We start from the raw sequence: 21,500 nt of genomic DNA, 5'->3' as shown, positions 1-21,500 counted from the left end.
GGGTGGACAGCAGTGTGAGCAGCCACTTCTTACCTCAGCTCCCCTTGTATATCCAGCATTAGGTCAAATAGACATGTTGGACAGCAGTGTGAGCATCCTCTTCTTTTCGCAGCACCCCTGGTATCTGCACTGCAGTATTAGATCAGATAAACAGGGTGGACAGTAGTGTGATCAACCTCTTCTTACCTAAACATCTGTGGCATCTCCAGTATTAGAAAAGTAATATATGGTGAGCAGCCTCTTCTTACCTCAGCATTTGTGGTACTTCCAGTATTGGATAAGAAAGACCGTAGCCATTTTAATTCTATAGTGTTTACCCCAATGAAGAAAACGTGTAATTTGTTAATTAAAGATATTTAAAAATGTATTGATAATGACATTACCATTATATTTTTTCTACATCTACAAACTGTAAAGAATCTGCTCAAATTGCTGTCTCATTCGCAACCGATACATCTCTGAAAATTCTTTTTTCTTTCACTCTCCCTGTTTATTTCTTTCTCTGCAGCTAGGCAGGTTTGTGGTCTCCAGTCACTATCTAGCCTTTCATCCTTCATATTCCTCTGCGACTGCTAAGACCAAGATCTCCGCCTAGTCTCACAGCAGGTCTCACTCATATTATGTGCTCAGACAATCACGAAAGGCACCAACAATATTAGCTTTATGGACGAACCTCAACTTCTCCAAACTCCCTGAGTCACGTACTGGGCACCAATAATGGCCCTTCAATGGCGGAAAGACATCAGGAATCATCAGCTAACACAGGAATGATGACAATGGTGAAATAACTCTTCAGCTCTACAATACGTATAACAGTTTTGTAAGGGTGGGCGTATTGATGCACGCAGTTCACTCCCATTACACATTCACTTTAATTTCACTCTTGATTTCAGAAAACACACTCATCTATAATACAGTGTATAAAAAAGGGGTAAAATGTTACTAATGACTAAGACATGATGTTGTTACTCATGGGTAATGTATCACTAACGCTCCGTGTTGTGGCAGTGTCATGAAACTCTCAAAGCTAATGACTAAATATGTATATTTATCTTTCATGCTTCATGTAAAGAGTAATAAAGACTTGTTCAAAAATGGTGACAAATGTGATTTTGCAAAGGGTAATGGACTGTTAAAGCACACAAGGGCAGGTTTTTAATCCACTAATTGAGCATTAAAGTACATTATTATCAAATAAGCTCAGATACTCTCTCAGTCCTGTAAGATTTTCTGTTCAATCCCGACATCGAAAACTAACTTCCATCCTGACAAGACCTGCCAAAATTTTCCTATACCCAAGGATATTTTATACATTTGTGCTCTTTCAATGGGAACGGCAGCTGAGAACATATTATCGGACTCCTCTATCAAAGACTCTATAAGGATTCTAACAAGATAGTGGTCGAAATATGGGTGTAAACCAACCTGACATAGAACCTGGGAGTAACGAGACCAACACTCTGGATGCGACAACGGCACTTTTTGATATCTACATATTGGTTCCGGTTACGATCGTTTGCATTGTGCTCTTCCTAATGGGTGTGACGGGAAATCTGATTACAATTTTGATCTATAAGAGATATAAGGACATGAGGTCAACAGTTAACATGTACCTTTCCAGCATGGCAGTGTCAGACATTCTGATTTTCCTTGGTCTGCCATCTGATTTGTACAGAATCTGGAAATACAAACCCTATATTTTTGGGAACTTCCTCTGCAAGTTTTTGATTTACCTGAGCGAGACATGCACCTACTGTACAATCCTTCACATCACCACTGTTAGTGTTGAAAGGTATCTTGCCATTTGTTACCCCCTTAAGGCCAAAATCATGATCACTAAGAAGAGAGTGAAGATCATCATCATATTCTTGTGGATCCTTGCCTTAGTCACAGCCGGACCTGTTTTGTTTTTGTTTGGAGTAGAACATCGTAATGGAACAGAACCAGAAGAGACCAAGGAATGCAAATACACGGAGCATGCCGCCCACAATGGCTTTCTCGGAGTTATGGCATGGGTCTCAACCATATATTTTTTCATTCCAGTCTTTTTTCTCACACTCCTTTATGGTCTAATCTGTAGGACGCTTTGGAAGAACAAGCATGGGGTACAGGGCCCTACCGCAGCCAATAGAGGGAAACAACACAAACAGACCGTAAAAATGTTGGGTAAGTCACCTCCAAAATTACATGGTTCCTTTAGAAAATGATGTAGGCCCCACTAACTAATTCTGGAGAACTTTTATGAACTGGTGGCATATATTATAATATGTATAACTAGGAATTGCTGGTGTATGGGGTTAAAAATAACTTAAAGAAATTCACAACCCACTTATAACTTTATTACATCATTTAAGTCCAAAATACATTCAAAGCTTTAAGATTAGTGATTAGCAAACGTGCTGGGATATGGTGTTATCGGAGCATGCTCGGGTGCAAACCAAGTGTCTTCGGCGTGCTCGAATGATATGTTTGAGTTCCCGCTGCTGCGTGTCTCATGGCTGGTCAACAGCAGCAACACATGCAGGGATTGGCTTTTTGTTAGGCAATCCATGTATGTGTTGCTGCTGTCGAACAGCCGTGAGATAAGCAGGCACCAGGACTCGAACATATTTTTTGAGCACGCCAAAGACACTCGGTTAGTCCGCAAGCATGCTCGGATAACACCTTATCCCAGCACGTTCTTCATCATTATTTAAGATGTAAGAAGAAATCACAAAAGTGAGACTGATAAGTTAGAAAAGTTTTTTTTTCTGTTTCTCTTTTCATTTTGCAATAGTCATTGGTCCAGTGCTGCGATTCAGATATTTGCAGTTCTATAGTTTGGGTGTAATATCATTGCTGATGTCTATTTTTCTGGACTCACTGGGAGGCCTCTTGCACTTAGTAGTATGTGGAATCACTTATGGGTCCATATTATGGAGCTATAGGCAAAGATGCCCCGATATGTCACTATAATCTCTTCTCGGTCACTTTTTCCATAATTTTTTCATAGAAGCCATGTAAATCGGTCAGACGAAAACTTTTTAAGGCTTTGTATGAATTTGGAGACACACAAATATACAGGATGGGTGGTTTCTAAGGGTGCACTGTCATAGATCCTTAGAACGTGCATCCATGATACAACAATGTGCCTGCGCTCTTGGCATAGTACCAATAATATAAGTTGTCCCCTATTGATAGAATAAGATAAGTTACTTATAACTGGGTGTCCAACCAAAAGGAAACCCACCAATCTTGACAATGAGATTTACAAAGCTCTGTCTGAATGAAGCGGAGGTTAAGAATGCTCAACCTTTGCAGCATATATTCTTCACGGGATTGCCGTAATTTGCCTAGCACAGTAGTCAGCTAGCTCCAGAAGTCTCATAGAAAATAACGTATAGAGTAGCAATCACCGCATTCCTGTTGATGGTGCCCAAGTAGGATCCTATCCCATGAATCAAATTGTAGAGAACTTGGCACTCAAAAATGTGTAAGAAGAAAACTTCTTAGGTGCAGACAATCCAAACAAATAAATGTTTTGGTCACATTGGCCTTCGTCAGTATTAAGGATTGCTGTGAATAAACTAGAAGGCAACATTGAGGAACAACAGTGAGACTTTCAACTGCAGCAAGTACTGGCATTCCTCAGCGATGCCTTCTATCTTTTCTGTTCACAGCAGTCCATAATACTGACAAAGGTTAACGTGACCGAAAAGTTTGTTTGGGTTGTCTGCACCTAATAAGTTTCTTCATACTCATCCTTCAGTGCCTAATTCTCTACAATTTGATTAATAAAAAATAAGCATGCTCTCCTCCATTCAGATGGGGCTCTGAAAAGCCACTTTATTCAGTCCCAGTGGTTGTATACCCAGTGATCAATAAGTTATCCACTGTCCTATAAGTAGGCGATAACTTATGTACTTCTTACAGCCCCTTTAACCTCTTAACACAAAATGACATACATGTACACCACCCTTGGGGTCACAGTGTGTAGAGTGGACTTAGGAGCTGAACTCTGTACACACACAGTATATACCAGTTATGTTACATAGCCAACATCTGTCTCTAACAGCATCAGCTGTGCTTTAATTGCTACTATTAACCATTTGCATGCTACTGTCAATCTCTAATAGCAGAGGACCTTTCACCAAATGTTTCATGCTGATACAGAGACTACAGAGCTGAACAAAAATATTTCTCCTTTCCAGATATTAGCAATCAAAATGTTTGACACCTAATGAGTTAACTTTTGTTAAGTCTAAATGAGTGTTAAACTAAAGGCGTTTCCCCATGAACAAAAGTTCATTTTAATCAAAAGATCTTGGAATAATGATAACTTCAACAATTGGATGTGTTTAAATTAAATGTTCCTGTGCTGAGATAATCTTATAAATGTGCCCCTGCTGTGTACTGTAAAATGGCTGTGTCTGACTGTGCAGAGACAAGGTCTGATCATACCACAGCTCCTGGGCAGGGGAGGAATGGAAAGAGAATACAGACAGGACAGCATGAATCACTAAAGTGAAGTACTTATTGAAGTAAAACATTGCTTAAAAAAAAGGCAGGGAAATGTTTTACCTTAGGCTATGTGCACACACTGCGGATTCACCAGCGGATTTTTCCGTGCAGATCCGCAGGTAAAAACCGCAGGTAAATTGACCTGCGGTTTTACCTGCGGATTGGCCAGCGGTTTTCCCCTGCGGTTTGACACCTGGACATTGGAATAGGTGGCAAACTGCTGCGGAATCCACAGAAAGAATTGACATGTCAATTCTTTCTGCGGATTTTAAACCGCAGCTTTTCCGCAGTGAAAAAACCGCAGCATGTGCACTGTGGATTGTAAATCCCATAGACTTACATGGTACTGTACACTGTCTGCAGAACTGCTGCGGATCCGCAGAGGCCGGATCCGCAGCGTGGGCACATACTCTAACAAAAAGAATCCGCTGCAATACCCTACTGTAATGTCTGTATACTCTCTTTTGTCCTTCCCCCTCCTTGCCCACGAAATGCGGTATGATCAGACCATGTTTCTGTATGATCAGTCACAACCATTACACAGCAGTCAGGAACGGACTGAGGCTGAAATTCAACCCTGGCATTTTAAATCACACAGGTCTATGTTGTCCCCGTTCTCAAGAACCAGATGGGATATATAACTAATAATACCCTGGATGGATGAAAGTAAGATTTACTACAAGACCAATATTTCTGTGATACCCGTGGCCTGCTGCGGTGACAGAGTGAGCGAATTTGTGCTCTGTCACAACTCCTAACAGTATAGGTGTCTTGAGAACACCGATTTTGTTAGCAACGTAGCAGCCCATGACCAGAAAGGCCCTTCTGGCATTTGCCAGAATTGCCAGATGGCCAGTCCGGCCCTGACAGCAGAGGAACATTTATAAGATTATCTCAGCACAGGAACATTTTATTTAAACACATCCAATTGTGGAAATTATTATTATTATTCCAAGATCTATTGATTATAATGAACTTTTGTTCGCGGGAAAACCCCTTTAACGCATTAGGTGCCAAATACTTTGATAGTTAATATCTTGGGTGTCCAGGTCAACATGAAAAATTTGATGTTAGGTCCACTTTAAATAGAATAGTTGCCAATGTGCATGCATCGACTGCCATCGGTTTGCTAAAGACCTCTGTCACTGTCATCCTGGTATTCCTGTGAAGCTTAGCCACAAGCTGAACTTCGTAGGAGACTGCGATTTACACTATATACTGCAATACAGTGTATACTGTAGCATAATTGATCAGACAAATGCAGATTTCATACACCTATGGGGTCTAATAAATGTACTGAGCTAATGTGCTCCACCCCGTGGATCACTTAGTTCCAGCCACTGGCGGATCAATTTCCAGCTGATCTGTGGGGGACTGACACCTGTTACCACCACTGAGTAGCCGGAGGTGGCCGACCACACTGATATATTATATATGGATGGATCATTTATTAGTTAAGTTCTGGTCAATGCCAGGGAAGCCAGGATTCACGTTACTGCCTCTATTGACCGTAAGGGGATAATTAGTATGTAATACAGTAATATTTTCTGTTACTAATAATGAAAAAAATTCTGAAACCTAAATCCACTGCTAGGGTGAACATGATGGTCATATTTGATCTTGATTCCTTTATTTTTCTCTATGACTAAGTTCACCAGCACTATAATACTAGAATATTTATAGTGGAATTTTCTCATTTACAAAAAGAAATAAAGATAAAAGCTTTTCTAGTCATGTTCTACAAGCAGGTCATTGCGTAGGTTTCAAGATTGTTCTGTCCAGAACATGCTGAAACGAGACGATCAAAGACATTCACAGCACCGTGCGTTGTGCCAGCTGTCTAGCCAGCTATTGACAAGAGGTAACGGTCATTTTTCTTCTGCGGAAACCATTTTTAAATATTCCAGTTTTTTAATAAAAGCAAACAATGGAAACATATTCCTACATAGTGCCAGGCAGATACAATACCTGTTAAAAGTGAGAAATTGGATAAAGATCACATATAATCAGATTCTTACACTGACTGGAGTCCAGAAAATACGAAGAAAACAGAATGGAGTTTGCCATTTATGGCTGCTTAACCGTCTCAGTAATAGGACATTTTATATTTTTGCTCTTGTTTTTTCCTCTTCTTCTTTCAAGTTTCATACCTTTCTTATTTTTCCTTTGTCATAGCTGTAGGATGGACTGCTTTTTTTTCATGGGACAAGTTGTAGTTTTTAATGACACCCTTCATTTAACATATAATGTTCTGAAAAAGGGAAAAAAAAAAATCAAAATTGGATGAAATGGTCAGAATATAACGTCAACAGGATCCCGTTATTCAGCCCTAGTGGTGGAAGAAAGAGAAGGCTGGTAGTGCATTAAGAGACTGCGCTGCTGTAGTAGAATTCAAGGTATCTTTATTGCAAACACGTTTCCTGAGCCAGTCCCAGCTCACATCATCAGGGCATCGGTGGAAGAAGCAGAGGAGGATGATACTATGTTGCTCACCCGATCTGTGTCAACATCTTCAAACGTGGGGAAATTTTCACAAGGGAAAGGACTCTAATCCTGTTGAAACATCCCTGAGGGAATCCCCACTTCCTTCTGGACGTATTTAATGTCGTAAACAAAAATAACCTCAATCTGGTCTCATTGATGGGTCAGGTAGGCCGCATTCAAGAATCTATTGCCATTATCCGGTATGATGTCCAAAAACTGGCAGAACGTGCTTCAACAGTTGAGGGGAGAGTGGGGCTGCTTGAGGATGCTCCCCCCCATCCTCAGCGACATTCAAAATAATTTCCAGGTGGTGGCAGCTCCTGTAGCCAAGGTGGATGACTTGGAAAACCGCCAAAGACAATATCTGGCTGGTCGGCGTATCGGAGAAAGTGGAGGGAAGGGATCCTGACGGGTTTATCGAAAGTAGCTGTTGGATATTTTTGGAAGAGTCTCTTCTCCCCGTTGCTTGCAGTGGAGAGGGCTCACAGAGACCATACAAGATGGGAAATTGGAAGATAAGAGTCAGGGAGACGGAGCAAATGTATATTCTAAGCAAATACTGAGAATTTGGCACAGTGGAAGGATGCTCAGAAGCTGCTATGGTCCTTCCTGCTGGAGCAGCAGTATGTTTTTACAGCAGTATTATTATGAGGAGGGAGAGACAAGTGGTCGTCTGCTAACTAATTTAGCTAAAAAGCAGAGAAAACTCCTACATATATAGCTTAAAGGACAATGAAGGAAATGTTAAAAGCCAAACGGGGGAAATATTAGAAGTATTACAGGTTTTTATTCTTATTCATAAGAGGAGCTATTGCTAAATCTGGGTAGGATGGATCGATCAGGTTCTGCAGGACAAGGATAGGGATGCTCTAGAGAGTACAATTTCTTTGGAAGAAGTGCAGCAGGCAATGAGAAAGATACTTAATAACAAGGCCCCAGGGTCAGATGGCCTGCAAATAAAACTCTATAAACGGTTTGAGGTAGTGTTGGGGGGGGGAATACCTAGATATAATTAACAATGCATTCCAGTCAGGAAGCCTGCCAAACTCTTTACGGGAAGCAACAATCATAGGGATTCCAAAAGAAGGGAAGGAGAAAGATCTCCCGGATTCATATAGGCCTAGATCATTGCCGACATTTAAGATTCTAGCACTTCTATGTAGAAGTGGCCCAAGCTCTCAAATGTATTATTTTAATGGAAAAAAAGGTTTATAGCAAGAGGGGAGCGGTTGGTAAACTTTGTAAACTATGGTGAGACTGGATTAGGTGCGCAGCTGTGGTTTCGGAGGAGTTGGCTAGAGATGTCTTATTTTATTTACTGATCCTGTAATTATGATTAGCTCCTGTCTGGGTAGTAGAATAATCTATTTGACTAATTGTCTAAGAGTAACACCTATGTCGGTATGGGTATAGTTTTATTGTAATGCAGACTATGGGAGAGGGTGGATGTTAGTTCTGGGTTGGGAAGGGGAGAACAGTTTGATGGTTATTTGAATGAATAATTGGACTATACAGGCACTATTCCTGTATATGTACTGTATTTTACTGTATGTAAAATAATTATTCTGCTGTAAACTAAGTTGACATTCAAGAAAACTTTATTAAAAAAAAAAATTGCACAATGGCAAGATCCTACTGAGTGCACATTGGAATTGACAACCAACGCATACTCAAAGAAGGGTCTAGCACTGCCCCTGCCCTCTAATGACGTTCCGTTTGAGTATCCCAGCATGCACTAGGATTCTCAAATGAAATATCATCAAAAAGGAAACTGGTAAGAAAAAAAAATTTGAGAGGGAATAATTAAGATACTTTATATAAGCTGAGATTTTCAGCATTTTTTTGTGCTGAAAACAACCCCTCGGCTTATACAAGTCATAAGGCAGAAATCCAGCAGGGGGGGGGGAGCGGGGGAACAGCTGCAGCCACCGAAGAGATCATACTCACCCTCCTCCCTGTATCTCCGTCCCAGGGCCTGCAGCTTGTTCCTGTGTTCAGCGGTCACATGGTATCGCTCATTAAAGTAATGAATATGCATGCAACTCCACTCCCATAGGCATGGAGCACATATTCATTACTTTAATGAGCGGTACCACGTGACCACTCAACACAGCACAAGCTGCAGGCCCCGGAACAACGGAGAAGCAGGGTAGTGCAGAGACTGCGCCAGGAGAGTATGACGGAGGGTGAGTCATGCGCTATTCACCTGTCCCACCGCCAGGCTGTGTCTTCAGTGTCCTCTGGCTGTGACGTTGAGGTAAGAGGGCTCGATGACATGTTTAGTGCGCGCCCTCTGCCTGAAGAGTCAGCCAGAGGACCCAGAAGACACAGTGGAGCGCGGTGGTGGAATGAGGACAGGTGAATATCCCAAGTGCGGGGTCCTGAGCCAGCGGCAACACCGGCACCTGGCCCCCATAGCGCGCCGGTGTCCCCACCTGCTCAGGACATTGGTACCTGGCCCCCAGCGACAAGAGGCATGTCATTTTTTTCTTTTTTCGATGCAGTAGCAGCATATGGGGCATATTATTCTATGGAGCATCTTAAGGGGCCATCAGATTTTATGGAGCATTATATGGGGCATATTATTCTATGGAGCACCTTATGGGGCCATTAACCTTTATGGAGCATTATATGGGGCATATTCCATTTTACTTTTATTGGTATCTATTTTTATTTTTGAAATTTACAAGTAGCTGCTGCATTTTCCCACCCTAGGCTTATACTCGAGTCAATAAGGTTTCCCAGTTTTTGTGTCAAAGTTAGGGGTCTCGGCTTATACTTGAGTATATATGGTATATTAGAAAAGAAATTAAATACATTAAATAGAACATCATGGTACGACAGCATTATAAAGCAAAATGCAATATTTCTATACTATACACTTATGTATATGTTTTTATATTTTCCAGCTGTTGTCGTATTGTCCTTTGTGTTGTGTTGGCTGCCGTTCCACATTGGCCGGATATTGTTTGCCTGGACTGGACTAGAAGAAGTCATGTTATATCACCTCACTCAGTACCTAAATCTCGTCTCTATGGTTCTGTTTTACCTGAATGCCTCCATAAACCCCATGCTGTACAACATTATGTCACAAAAATACAGGGCCGCCATGAGTAAAATCCTCAATCCAAAGGAAGATCTGCAATCCAGGAATATGCCAAGAAGTGAGCAATCTTCTTTAGAAGGGACAGAGATGACTTCTTTCATGTAGTACTGCTGTTCACCAGTCTTGTCTTTGGGGCCAAGCTCCTTTACCTTCCCCCTATAGCTGCTGCCCTTTGTTGTGATCCAAGTCAGGTCGTACAAGTGCTTTTCCTCAGTGACATCTCCCATAGTCAATTAAAGCCCAATTATACACATCCCGGTGTCTAAATATTGACTCTGTAATGTGTTTAGTTCATATATGGACTTTGCCACCATTCTGTGTCTGCTACAATCATACCCTCAAATTCCAGTGATTTGTACAATTTCCACCGAATACGCCCCTCAAGACTTGGTCGTTCAACCATTTTAAGGTCAATTTTGAATAGAAGACTGGCCAATGAAATATTTTACTAAATTTTAAAATAAAATTGGAATTAGAATAGAACAGGCAAACTCTTACAGCAATTTTTATACTTTTTATTAGACATTAAATATATTATCTATTTCAAAGTAACAATTTAGTAATACATATGCAAGGTCATCTTATATTGTAGAAGATACCTGAAATAACAATGAAGTACAAAGCAACATAGTTCTTACAAGAACACCACTAATAAGGCTGGAATGTATAATAATTTGTAAATGGTATAATAGAAAAAAAAACAGATTCATGAAGGTCAAAATTGGAATATTTAAGGGGCCATATTTATTTCAAGAACTGTAAAATATAGAACCAATATATCCCATAATTGCCTTAATGTCCAGAAAAAAAAAAAATAGCGGTGTGCTGAATTAGTACATTTATTTTCTGAACAACTAGGTATGTGTAGTGAGGGACAGAAAACAAATTGTTATGTCAAATGTATAAAAAGAAATAAAATAAAAATAAAAAAAAGTGTCTTAATGCTTATGAGCTTTGAGTCCATTGTGAGAAAGCGCAATAGAAATGTATGTTGTTCAGGTTCAATCTTAATGTGTTTAGGAAAATTAAAAAACCTTTGGCAATGGAGAAAGTATTCTTTTTCCTAGGATGAAAAATGGGTTTAAAAAAAAAATAAAAAATCAAGTATGTAAACATGCCTGTAAACTACGGATACTGTGTGTACAGAAACAAATGCATAGACATACACACAGACGAAACGCATTGAACCCGTTCCTTGAAAGGACGATCGTTATAGTGAGAGTAGTAAGGGGTAATGTGATTGGATGCGATATTCAAACTTTTTTTTTTTAATCTTTTTTTTTCTTCCTCCTTTTTGGTACAGTTAAAAACAGAACATTCATACTTTTCATGACTTAAAAATGAAAATAAATAAAATACACAGATTATACGTGTAGGGAAAAAAAATTTACATTTTTTTAGATTGCACCATGTAACTACTGTATAGAAAGTGGCAATACACGTCTCTATAAAATATTTAGAAATGAAATTATGTGCGGAAATATTCATAGATAACTGACATGAATCAGAAAAGTACATGTAATGTCTAATAATTCAGTATCGATGCTATACATGAATACAATTTTTTCTCTAGTGTAGGTTTTGCGCAACTGCAAACAAAAAATAAATCAACAGGATTGATCCAATATTAAAGAAACATACCTCATTAACTCTTAACGCTACAATAACATCTACAATTTTTATGTTATTTTTAATTGTAGAACAGTATTCTTACTTTATAAATCTGAGATACGACTGACGTTGAAGGAAGTTGAACACCAAGTAAAAACCATACCAAGATTTCTTGTCATATGAAGACGCATTTTTAAAAATCAATGGAAATTACGCTCGCACTGCAGAAAGCTGGGCAAAACAGATAAAGCTATTCTAAATGAAAAATAAAAAAAATACACATTGTGAGAGATTAAAAAAAACAAAATCTCAAATATAAAGTGATGGAATGTATATTTATATATATTTATATTTTCAGCATAATTTCTTACAAAAAAAACATCTTACATGTAAAAATATTTAGGTTAGTAGATAATACATAATATGGGCATCTCATTAAAAAAAAAAAACGTGCACTTTTATTTTTTTGCCTTTTTTAAGGTTTTAGACAGTATAAAAACATTTGCTCAGTTTGAGCCAAATAGTGTAACATTTATAATAAATGCACTTTTTTTCTCCTCCATAAAAACAAATCTGTGCTTTTTCAGAAAGTGCTGCAATATATTCTTGAGAAGCACAGAAATTACATTTTTTTTTTCTTTTTTGCGTAACACAAATGAAATGCAAAGCAAGGTCAACGGATGAATACAGGTTCAACGCCGGGATACGTAGAAAGTGGGTTTGTAAGGCCTGTGTATATTGCAGTGGTAAAAGCATCACTAGGAATAACATTGACATATTGAAACACAACGGTATAACACTTCAATGTTGAGTATACGAGTAACCCGCTGGGGTGATAGCAGCTAAAGCCATGCAAAACATCACAGAGACAACCAAATATAGAAGAGACTAATATTCGCATCAAACGTTCACATGTATCCTCTACGCTTGGAGGAGCGGAGTACTTTCTCCGCTAGACTAACTTTCGAAATACCAATTTACCACAAACTAATGGCATCGTAGAAATTACTGGCTTCTAATGAATGGACAGAACCCATTCTTACGAATATGGACCATCTACTCAAACACTTGTCAAATGGAGCCATCTTGTATTGCAGCAGATTCCCATTCTCTAAACTGTACTAGTGTGGCGCCATTTCTAAGAAAGAAAAAAAAAGTAGATAACCTTTTAAAGAGATAGGCACATTGTATTTTCTATGTTTTAGTATTAAAAAAATATGAAGGAGGTTCTTGAGGGTGGTTTTCTTAAGAAAAACAGACATTCGCTGGTGTGCGATACTGAATGGGTTATGGCCAATAGTTACAATTAGGGTCATGGCCAACAGTGACAATTATTAGGGTCAAGGACAATAGTGACAATTATTAGGGTCATGGCCAATGGTGACAATTGTTAGGGTCATGGCCAACAGTCACAATTATTAGGGTCATGGCCAACGGTCACAATTATTAGGGTCAGGGCCAATAGTGAAAATTTGGATTCTAAAAGGTTAGACTTCAAAGAACAAATCTAATAAAAACTACAGATCTCTATAGATAGAATTATTTGGGATATATAGTGTAATATAGTATATTGTATAAAGTATATCATCAGTTTTTATAGCTTTATTTTCACACAAAAAAAACACACTTGAGTTAGCCAAATTAGGCTTAGAGAGGCACAAACAATGTAGCATAAGGTTATATTCTTTTGATCTAAAAAGGTGCATTTACACTGCATTAGTACCGGGAACAAATTTTCCCAGGAATGCTCTTTTCTTAATAATCGTACATTATAAAACTGCCTGCCGATCACCTAACGAGTAAAACTATTTTTTGGCCGACATCAAAGATCATCGATCTTGGTAGTGCATCATCCTGTGTTTAAACGTGCTGCCGAGAATAATAGCAGCCTGTGTGCACAGAATGATCTATTACTGATCATTTTTTGCACATATTAAAGGGTTTTCTAGGTTGAGATGATAATTCTGCAGTCACTGCAGACTGCCGAATCATGACAGAATCCAGTGTTATGAATCCCATTGTACTCCCTGTGTGAGTGGGTAGTCTCGTGACCAAATGTATGTAATTTGCATGCTTGCTAGACTCTCCTCCACTAGAGCTTTGAGAAATGGAAGAGAAGCTAGTCGGCATGTGAACGCAAGTATGTAATTCTCAAACTCAAATGGGGAAAACAAGAGAATCATGACAGTGTGCACATCACACACAGTCAAGATTCAGCTGTCTACAGTCACAGATTGCCTGCAAACTTCTCTTCTCACCCTGAAAAAACCCTTTAACTACAATCTGGTTGTCAAAATAGGCTACTATCAAACAAGTAGCTGATCGGCCGTCATTTAGCTTTGTCGGATGGCTGGTGTAAACATAGCTTAACAGTCAATAATCAAGAGTAAAAAGGTAACCACATAATACAAGACAGTAGCCAAAAACTATAATCAAACCACATTCCCTGTCAAGTTTAACGCTACAGACAAAAAAGTTTTGCCAACACCAACAGCTGGTGGGATATCAGTTAGTCGAAAGGCCTAGTAACAGGTCTGACCATTTCCTTTTCGAAAACTGGACATATACATTAAATGTTTATTGGCTGAACCTTCACGCTGGCCAACCATTTAATGTGTATAGGGAGTCTCCAGGCTCCTCCCGGTTGGTAGATTTTGGGGGCTTAAAAGAAAATAAAGACCAAATAGCTTTGTTCTTTGGTGAAGGCGCAGCCTGATCAATTATGCAGGTACATTTAGACAAGCCAATTAACCCATTATGGAATCAGGATTTTTGCGCTTTTGTTTTTTAACACTGCTTTTGTATACACAGAAAATGAGGGCTTGTTTTTATGGAACTAGTTTTAGTTTCAAATTACACCATTCACTGCAACATAAAATTTACTGAAAAATGGGCAAAAAAATTACAAAGTGTGGTACGATTGTGAAGCCCTCCCACCGCTATTTGGCCAGTCATTTTTACACCATTTACAGTGCGGTAAAATGATCTGGCAACATGATTTTTCAAGTCAGAACGATTATGGTGATACAAAACTTGTGTTTTTCCTTTCTTCATACTTTAATGGTGTGAAAAAATTTGCCCTGAGCTGACATTTCTACAAATACCATTTCGGGATACATTTCGATCCCTTTTTGATGGGGGAAGGTAGGGTATGCAGCAATTCTGGTGTTTTGATAGATCGGACTTTATAGGACATGATGATAGCAAATATTTTTCTTTTTAATTTATTTGTAATGTTGGAAAATTGAGACAATTCTAATTTTTAGATTTCTAACTTTTTTTATAGATAATTTTTAGTTTTAATTTTTAGTCCCCTTAGGGGACTTGAACCCACGAATACTATATACTGCAAAAGCACAGTATAGGGAAAGCGTGGAGCTCAGCCTATTGTTGAGCTTCACTGGAGGACCAATGTGGCAGTTAATATGGAAGCCCACTGGTTCCCCTAAATTACGTCACGGAGAGCCTATGAAAGTGTGGATGCCATTTAAATGCTACTGTCAGAGATTGGCAGTTAAGCAAACTACAGCGATCGGAAGTGCATACATGTAGATACCAGCTATGTAAGAGCTGGCGTCTGCTTGCTATCATGCAGGCTCAGCTCCTGAGATTGCTTCATGAATTACTTATTAACCTATGTGAAAGACGTACATTAGTTAAGGAGTTAATGAGCGCCAATCAACTACATAAAAGTAAATCGCTGCTTTTTTACTGCCCCGTTTACCTGGGCTAACAAAAACTAATGGGACCAGAATGATCATAAGCAGATCCTTATTATCCCCATCCAGCATCAGGTTGTCGGCAGCATTTCCTGTGTTTACTCTGGGAGATGTGCTGCCGATAACGATGACGAACGATTGCCAGCATATTAACACAGGCCAATAATCAGAAACACTCATGTGCCAAACTGTAACTTTACTTTTCCTACTGAGAATGAGTGTTCGGGTGTAAGACCGGTTTGGGAAAGTTCGCCATAAGCCCATACATGGCTTCCAGCGAACTAATGGACAAGGCCAGTTTTTACTATAGTGGGTCAAAATATTGGACCACAAAAAATGGCCAAGGTAACAGTAAAGAAAGATTTTTGGTTTTGATTATGATCATACAGAGGTGAACGCTTTTAAATGAATGCTTACCTGGAAAGGAAATATTATGCCACAACGCTTGGCTGGGGTATTTAGATGTAGGCCTTAGGGCAGCAAAATAAATAGCTTGGCTTTTTGCCACCACCACGGATAAATCTCCGATAAAAAGTACACTTTCCATTGCTCTTTTATCTACTGTCTGAAAGTATCTGTATACCTTTTCATGCTTGTTTTTTTTCTACAGTTTTGTAGTATTAATGTGTTTTTTTTTATACTTTACTTGCATGTTCCATGTGCAAATGATAAATCTTATTTCCCTGACAGTGTTAAAGTAGCTAGGAATTAAAATTCCACAACCAGAAAAGGGGAAAACTGTTACATAAAATTCACAAGATCCACTGTTTCACGTTTACAAGGCACCTATGTCTGCAAGGAATGATGTGCCCTGTTAAAGATAGCAATATCTTAGATTTCACTTTTTTTTTTTTTGGTGTCACGTCTAACGAATATATTTAGTTCTACCATATAAAAAGGCAACATATCAGGATTGTGTTGTCTACATATCTCATCTAATAAACACGACAGCTATGTTCCATAAAAGTCAGTAATATATCCCATGACAGATCAGTTTATTTACCTCACCAAAAAGCATGGTAGACTACCTCTATAAAACCATTCTATAGTTAAAAAAAATTATAAAATACAGTATGTACATTTAAAAATAAAATATACATTCAGAGCTTAACCGCCAGCAAGAAATACCAGTCAGGCTGCACATTACAACACACTAGGCCTCGTAAAATGGCCGTGTTACTGTTGCCTATAGCGTCCAGAGCAGTCGCTTCATTTTTCCAGTGCTGTTTAGTAACTGAGCTCTGATTTTTTTTTCGGACACAAAACCGCACGGATAACATAGCGTAGTTCCATTAGACTTCTCGATTACAGTGTTATTCCAGAAAGTGCTTTCACAGTGATTTTAATATAAAAGAAAATCCATGATAAGCTTTAAAAGAGGTAGACAGACATTTTCTTTTTTCTTTTGGTCAGGCAAACAAAATGTAGTTATGTCTGTTACTAGTCCTTTAGTTTTATGGGATGTTTGATCTCTCGCCTTTTTAGTGCATGTCACGTGTAATATCTGCCGCACGACGTTCTACACAAGTCCTACCTAAGAAAATAGACATATTTCAATAAAATCACCTATATAATAAAATTCTGATAGAAGACTGAAATATATAAGTTGCATGAAACTAATGATTGTTTGATTTTTGTTTTTTTAAAGAAAGCCTTAAAGGGGTATTCCCAACTCCAAGATCCTTTCCCAATATGTAGTAGGAATAATAATAATAATAGCAAATCCCTTCAATTTGAAATGTAGTAAAGTTCTTCTGATTCGCAGTCGCTTACCCCATGTTCAGGGCATTGAAGTAGCTTAGGTATCCATGGTTACAAACACTCATATAGTGACAGTTAGAAAGCTCTTAGTGGTTGTAACCATGGATACCAAAGCTACTGTAATGCCATGCACATGGGGTGAGCGACAGAGAATCAGAAGAACTATTTATATTACACTTCTAATTGGAGGTATTTGCTAACATTATTATTATACTTACTACATATTGGGATAGAATCTTGGAGATAAGAATACCCCTTTAATATTTGAGCTCCAGTTATGAAGCATGCCAAATTTAAAACGGACAGCAGGAAATGTTGCTTAGTGAAGCGTCAGGAGTCCAAATTTTACGTGATGTATTCAACCTCCTCTGCAGTGCTTTAGGGGAAGTTCAGTTGAGCTTTACATCTCAAACTGTGCTTTAATAATGCAGAACTAGTAGGGCTTTAATGCACCCTTATGATCCCTTCAACTTCTGAGGGGGTCACTTGTGGCACTCTCTTAAATTCCAGTATCCAAGTAACAGGAATCCTGGGGTATTCACTTATTTGTGTCTTCCGCTTGGCAAATTAAAAATGCGTGTACGTAGGGAAAAAAAACTGTCAGTCATGGGGACCGCGGCAGGAAGAAGCCGCATGGGGGTCACATACTATTCTTCGCTCTTGAAAAATGCAATGCTAGAAAAACTGATAACTTGAGATGATTAAAAAAAGATTTACAAGACCCTGATTCACTAGTCCATGTCCACTCATCAGAACACTGCAAACTTCCTCCAAACTGCCATAATTCCTGCTGACTCATCTGTTTTAAAGGTACAGTTCACACATAACATCAAGCTGAGCCTACTAATCAGGAGAGGCGCTGGGAATGTCATGGGTAGAATGAGGTTCGCAGTGTTCTTAGATGGTGGTGAAGGTCTACAAGACGTCAACTCCACTGATTACTATTAAAAAAGAAACCCATGAGTGACCTTCAGTAAAATTGTATTTATCAAATCACAAAAGTATATTTTAATCTTTTGATTTTTAAGACACTAGGCCAATAATGGCTCAGCGCAATATCTCAACAGATGCTTGGGTGGTTCCTGAAATTGACATACCCTGTATAAGTAATGAAGACTAAATCTGATAAAATGGACCTTCTTGCACAAATAGGCCATCCAGGGCACTGTATATCAAAATTGTTATAACCAACAATATTAACACTTTAGAGCACCGGCGGCCACACTTTACAGCACATTTACTTTCCATACACAGTTTTCCATGGTTTTTAAGACCCAGCTTTCCTGAAATAGAACTTGAATTCACTTTCCAAAACTTTTCCTACCATCACTCCATTGAAATAATCCATGTGTCGTTATCGAAATTTCTCTTTCTAAAAGCCTCCTAAGATTTCCATACCTTTCATCAACAGAAACCACAGAGTTGGAGTACAAGACCGTGTCCTCCTCTATATGAAACAGGATTTGGTTATTCTGAATATACAAGAGCCTGAATTCTTATTTTGAACTTTTGATTAGTTGCACTAGCATATAATGTAACTTTATATGGACATATAACATAACTGGAGAATAATAAAGGTTATTGGGAACATTTTTGAATGTCCACATGGAAAATGTAAAGTTTATTCATTTCATATGACAATCCAGAAAGCCATGCCCCCCAAGGATCTCCAGAATAAATAGGTTGTTTTAATAAAGAGAGGGCAACATGTTTCCTCTCCACTAAAAGAATGGGAGGTGAGGAAACAGGAGTGTGAAGCCACCTTTCCACTAAAACCGGTACTGAGATCTGGTTGATCTTGAGATCAAATGGGGGATCTTCTTGAGTTCAAAGGGGGATCTCAGCTCCTGGATTCAATAACATGGATAAAGTGGATGATAAAATTATCAAAATGGATGGCAGATCCAGACAAAAATATTTTTTCGGAAATTTTGGATTTTTACGCAAACTTTGGTCTACATTAATTGTCTTTGTACCTTTCTGAAAATTGGTCAATAACAGTAGAATATGGCAGTGATAAAAAAAAACAGACGCACCCCAACACATATCTTTAAAATAAAAATGGTATCTTTGTAGATGCCACCAAATCATAATTCACTAAGGCGCCACTTTGGAGTTAGATATGCTTCTCTGTGAACGCCACAAGAGAGCGGAAAAACAGAAAACTTGTGTAACAAACATCATTCTTTTATGAGCTACCACATGCAAAGCTGAACATTTAAGGGACACGCTTTTAAAGCAAATGGTCCAATACGTAAACGAACAGCACCGTCTTGACCTTTAAGAGTGTATTAAGGCATTAAACACCATGGCCCTAGAAACATAGGAGTGAAGTTCCCATTCTAAGAGTTTCATGATGTCTTATGTTCCACATACAGGAGGATTCTACTAACCCAGCCTCATGATGAATGAGCAGCAAGAATGGAAATGCACTTATATATAATACAATCATTTCCATCTATAAATTTAATTAAAATAATTAAACATAAATATTGAAAAAAAAAAATATTGTACTGATAATCTCAGGAACAGGGCACTTAAAATTTACTTAATTACAAAGTACTGGATGATGACGGCAAAGAGGAAGGCCACGACAGCGAACATCATGAGGAGCAAGATGGCGAACTGCTCATCACTGAGAGGCTTCCTTTTGCTTTTCGTGGTCTCCAATGCAGCATTAACACACGGCAAATCCGACTCTGGTCTTTGAGATGAGAATATGGTGCTCGGACTGTAAGGGCCAAACAATTCTTGTAATCCATTGGAATCCTGGTATTGACGTCCAGCACAAATGCGGAACCGGTATTCACAGTTTGTTTGAAAGTTTGACAGAGTAAATGAAGTGTCTGTTCCTTTGTATACCTGATCAGGAGAAGAATGGAACAGCAGTGGTCAGACTAGAAAGATGTCCACAAACATGGCCAAATACAAAATGAGTATAAAACCCTGCTCAGAGTGAGCAGTTGGCAAATTGGTGTAATTATGGCTTTTATCGAGACAGAACACTAGAAGGTTTTTGTGCAGTACAGACTTCAAGCCTAGACATATACACAGTATGTGTATGTATATGTGTGTGTAATTTTATACACTTCTTTTTTTATACATGCACCCCCGACGTACCCCCACACACACACACACACACACACACACACACACACACACACACACACACCCCCCACACACACACACACCCCCTAACATACATAAACACAACCACATTCAATGGGCATAGTGTATGAGTGTACACTACTGTGTAAAAGTTTAGGGTTACTTAGAAATTTCCTTATTTTTGAAAGAAAAGCACAGTTTTTTCCAATGAAGCTAACATTAAATGATTCAGAAATACGCTATACATTGCTAATGTGGTAAATGACTATTCTAGCTGCAAACGTCTGCTTTGTAATGCAATATCTTCATAGGTGTATAGAGGCCCATTTCCAACAACCATCACTCCAGTGTTCTTATGGTACTTTGTGTTTGCTAACTGTGTAAGAAGGCTAATGAATGGTTAGAATACCCTTGAAAACCCTTGTGCAGGTATGTTACCACAGCTGAAAACAGTTTGGCTGATTAGAGAAGCTATAAACCTGACCTTCCTTTGAGCTAGTTGAGAATCTGGAGCATTACATTTATTGGTTCCATTAAACTCTCAAAATGGCCAGAAAAAAAGAACTTTCATGTGAAACTCGACAGTCTTGTTCTTAGAAATGAAGGCTATTCCATGTGAGAAATTGCTAAGAAACTGAAGATTTCCTACAACGGTGTGTACTACTCCCTTCAGAGGAGAGCACAAACAGGCTCTAACTAGAGTAGAAAGAGAAGTGGGAGGCCCCGCTGCACAACTGAGCAACAAGACAAGTACATTAGAGTCTGTAATTTGAGAAATCAACGCCTCACAGGTCCTCAACTGGCAGCTTCATTAAATAGTACAAACAAAATGCCAGTGTCAACGTCTACAGTGAAGAGGCGACTCCGGGATGCTGGCCTTCAGGGCAGAGTGGCAAAGAAAAAGCCATATCTGAGACTGGCTAATAAAAGGAAAAGATTAATATGGGCAAAAGAACACAGACATTGGACAGAGGAAGATTGGAAAAAAGTGTTATGAACAAACGAATCAAAGTTTGAGGTGTTTGGATCACAAAGAAGAACATTTGTGAGACGCAGAACAACTGATAAGATGCTGGGAGAGTGCCTGACGCCATCTGTCAAGCATGGTGGAGGTAATGTGATGGTCTGGGGTTGCTTTAGTGCTGGTAAAGTGGGAGATTTGTACAAGGTAAAAGGGATTTTGCATAAGGAAGGCTATTACTCCATTTTGC

The 21,500-nt window shown here is 38.9% G+C and overlaps 2 protein-coding genes across 2 annotated transcripts in view; one reads left to right on the top strand and one right to left on the bottom strand.

The window, feature by feature from the left end:
- Nucleotides 1-1,409: 1,409 nt before the first annotated feature.
- On the top strand, nt 1,410-10,936 carry LOC141048179 (growth hormone secretagogue receptor type 1-like). The gene is made up of 2 exons (XM_073543639.1): nt 1,410-2,166; nt 9,894-10,936. The coding sequence occupies exons 1-2, from the start codon at nt 1,410-1,412 to the stop codon at nt 10,193-10,195; spliced, it is 1,059 nt and encodes a 352-aa protein (XP_073399740.1). The 3' UTR covers nt 10,196-10,936.
- Nucleotides 10,585-21,500, bottom strand: part of LOC141048075 (fibronectin type-III domain-containing protein 3A-like) — a 131,940-nt gene continuing 121,024 nt past the window's right edge. Inside the window, exon 26 of the mRNA XM_073543448.1 lies at nt 10,585-20,043. Within this exon, the coding sequence (XP_073399549.1) occupies nt 19,726-20,043 (318 nt within the window). The 3' untranslated portion in view covers nt 10,585-19,725. The remainder of the gene's footprint in view (nt 20,044-21,500) is intronic.

Source organism: Dendrobates tinctorius, unplaced genomic scaffold, assembly GCF_039654945.1.
Source record: "Dendrobates tinctorius isolate UK_male_01 unplaced genomic scaffold, ASM3965494v1 ptg000133l, whole genome shotgun sequence".
NCBI lineage: Eukaryota > Metazoa > Chordata > Amphibia > Anura > Dendrobatidae > Dendrobates > Dendrobates tinctorius.
The sequence above is the reverse complement of the archived record's forward strand: the minus strand, read 5'-3'. Positions and strand labels throughout refer to the sequence as shown.

Coding starts and splice junctions, on each gene's coding strand:
- LOC141048179 (XM_073543639.1), top strand. CDS start 1,410: ATGGGTGTAAACCAACCTGACATAGAACCTGGGAGTAACGAGACCAAC. Junction 2,167..9,893: donor ACAGACCGTAAAAATGTTGG/GTAAGTCACCTC, acceptor TATATTTTCCAG/CTGTTGTCGTATTGTCCTTT.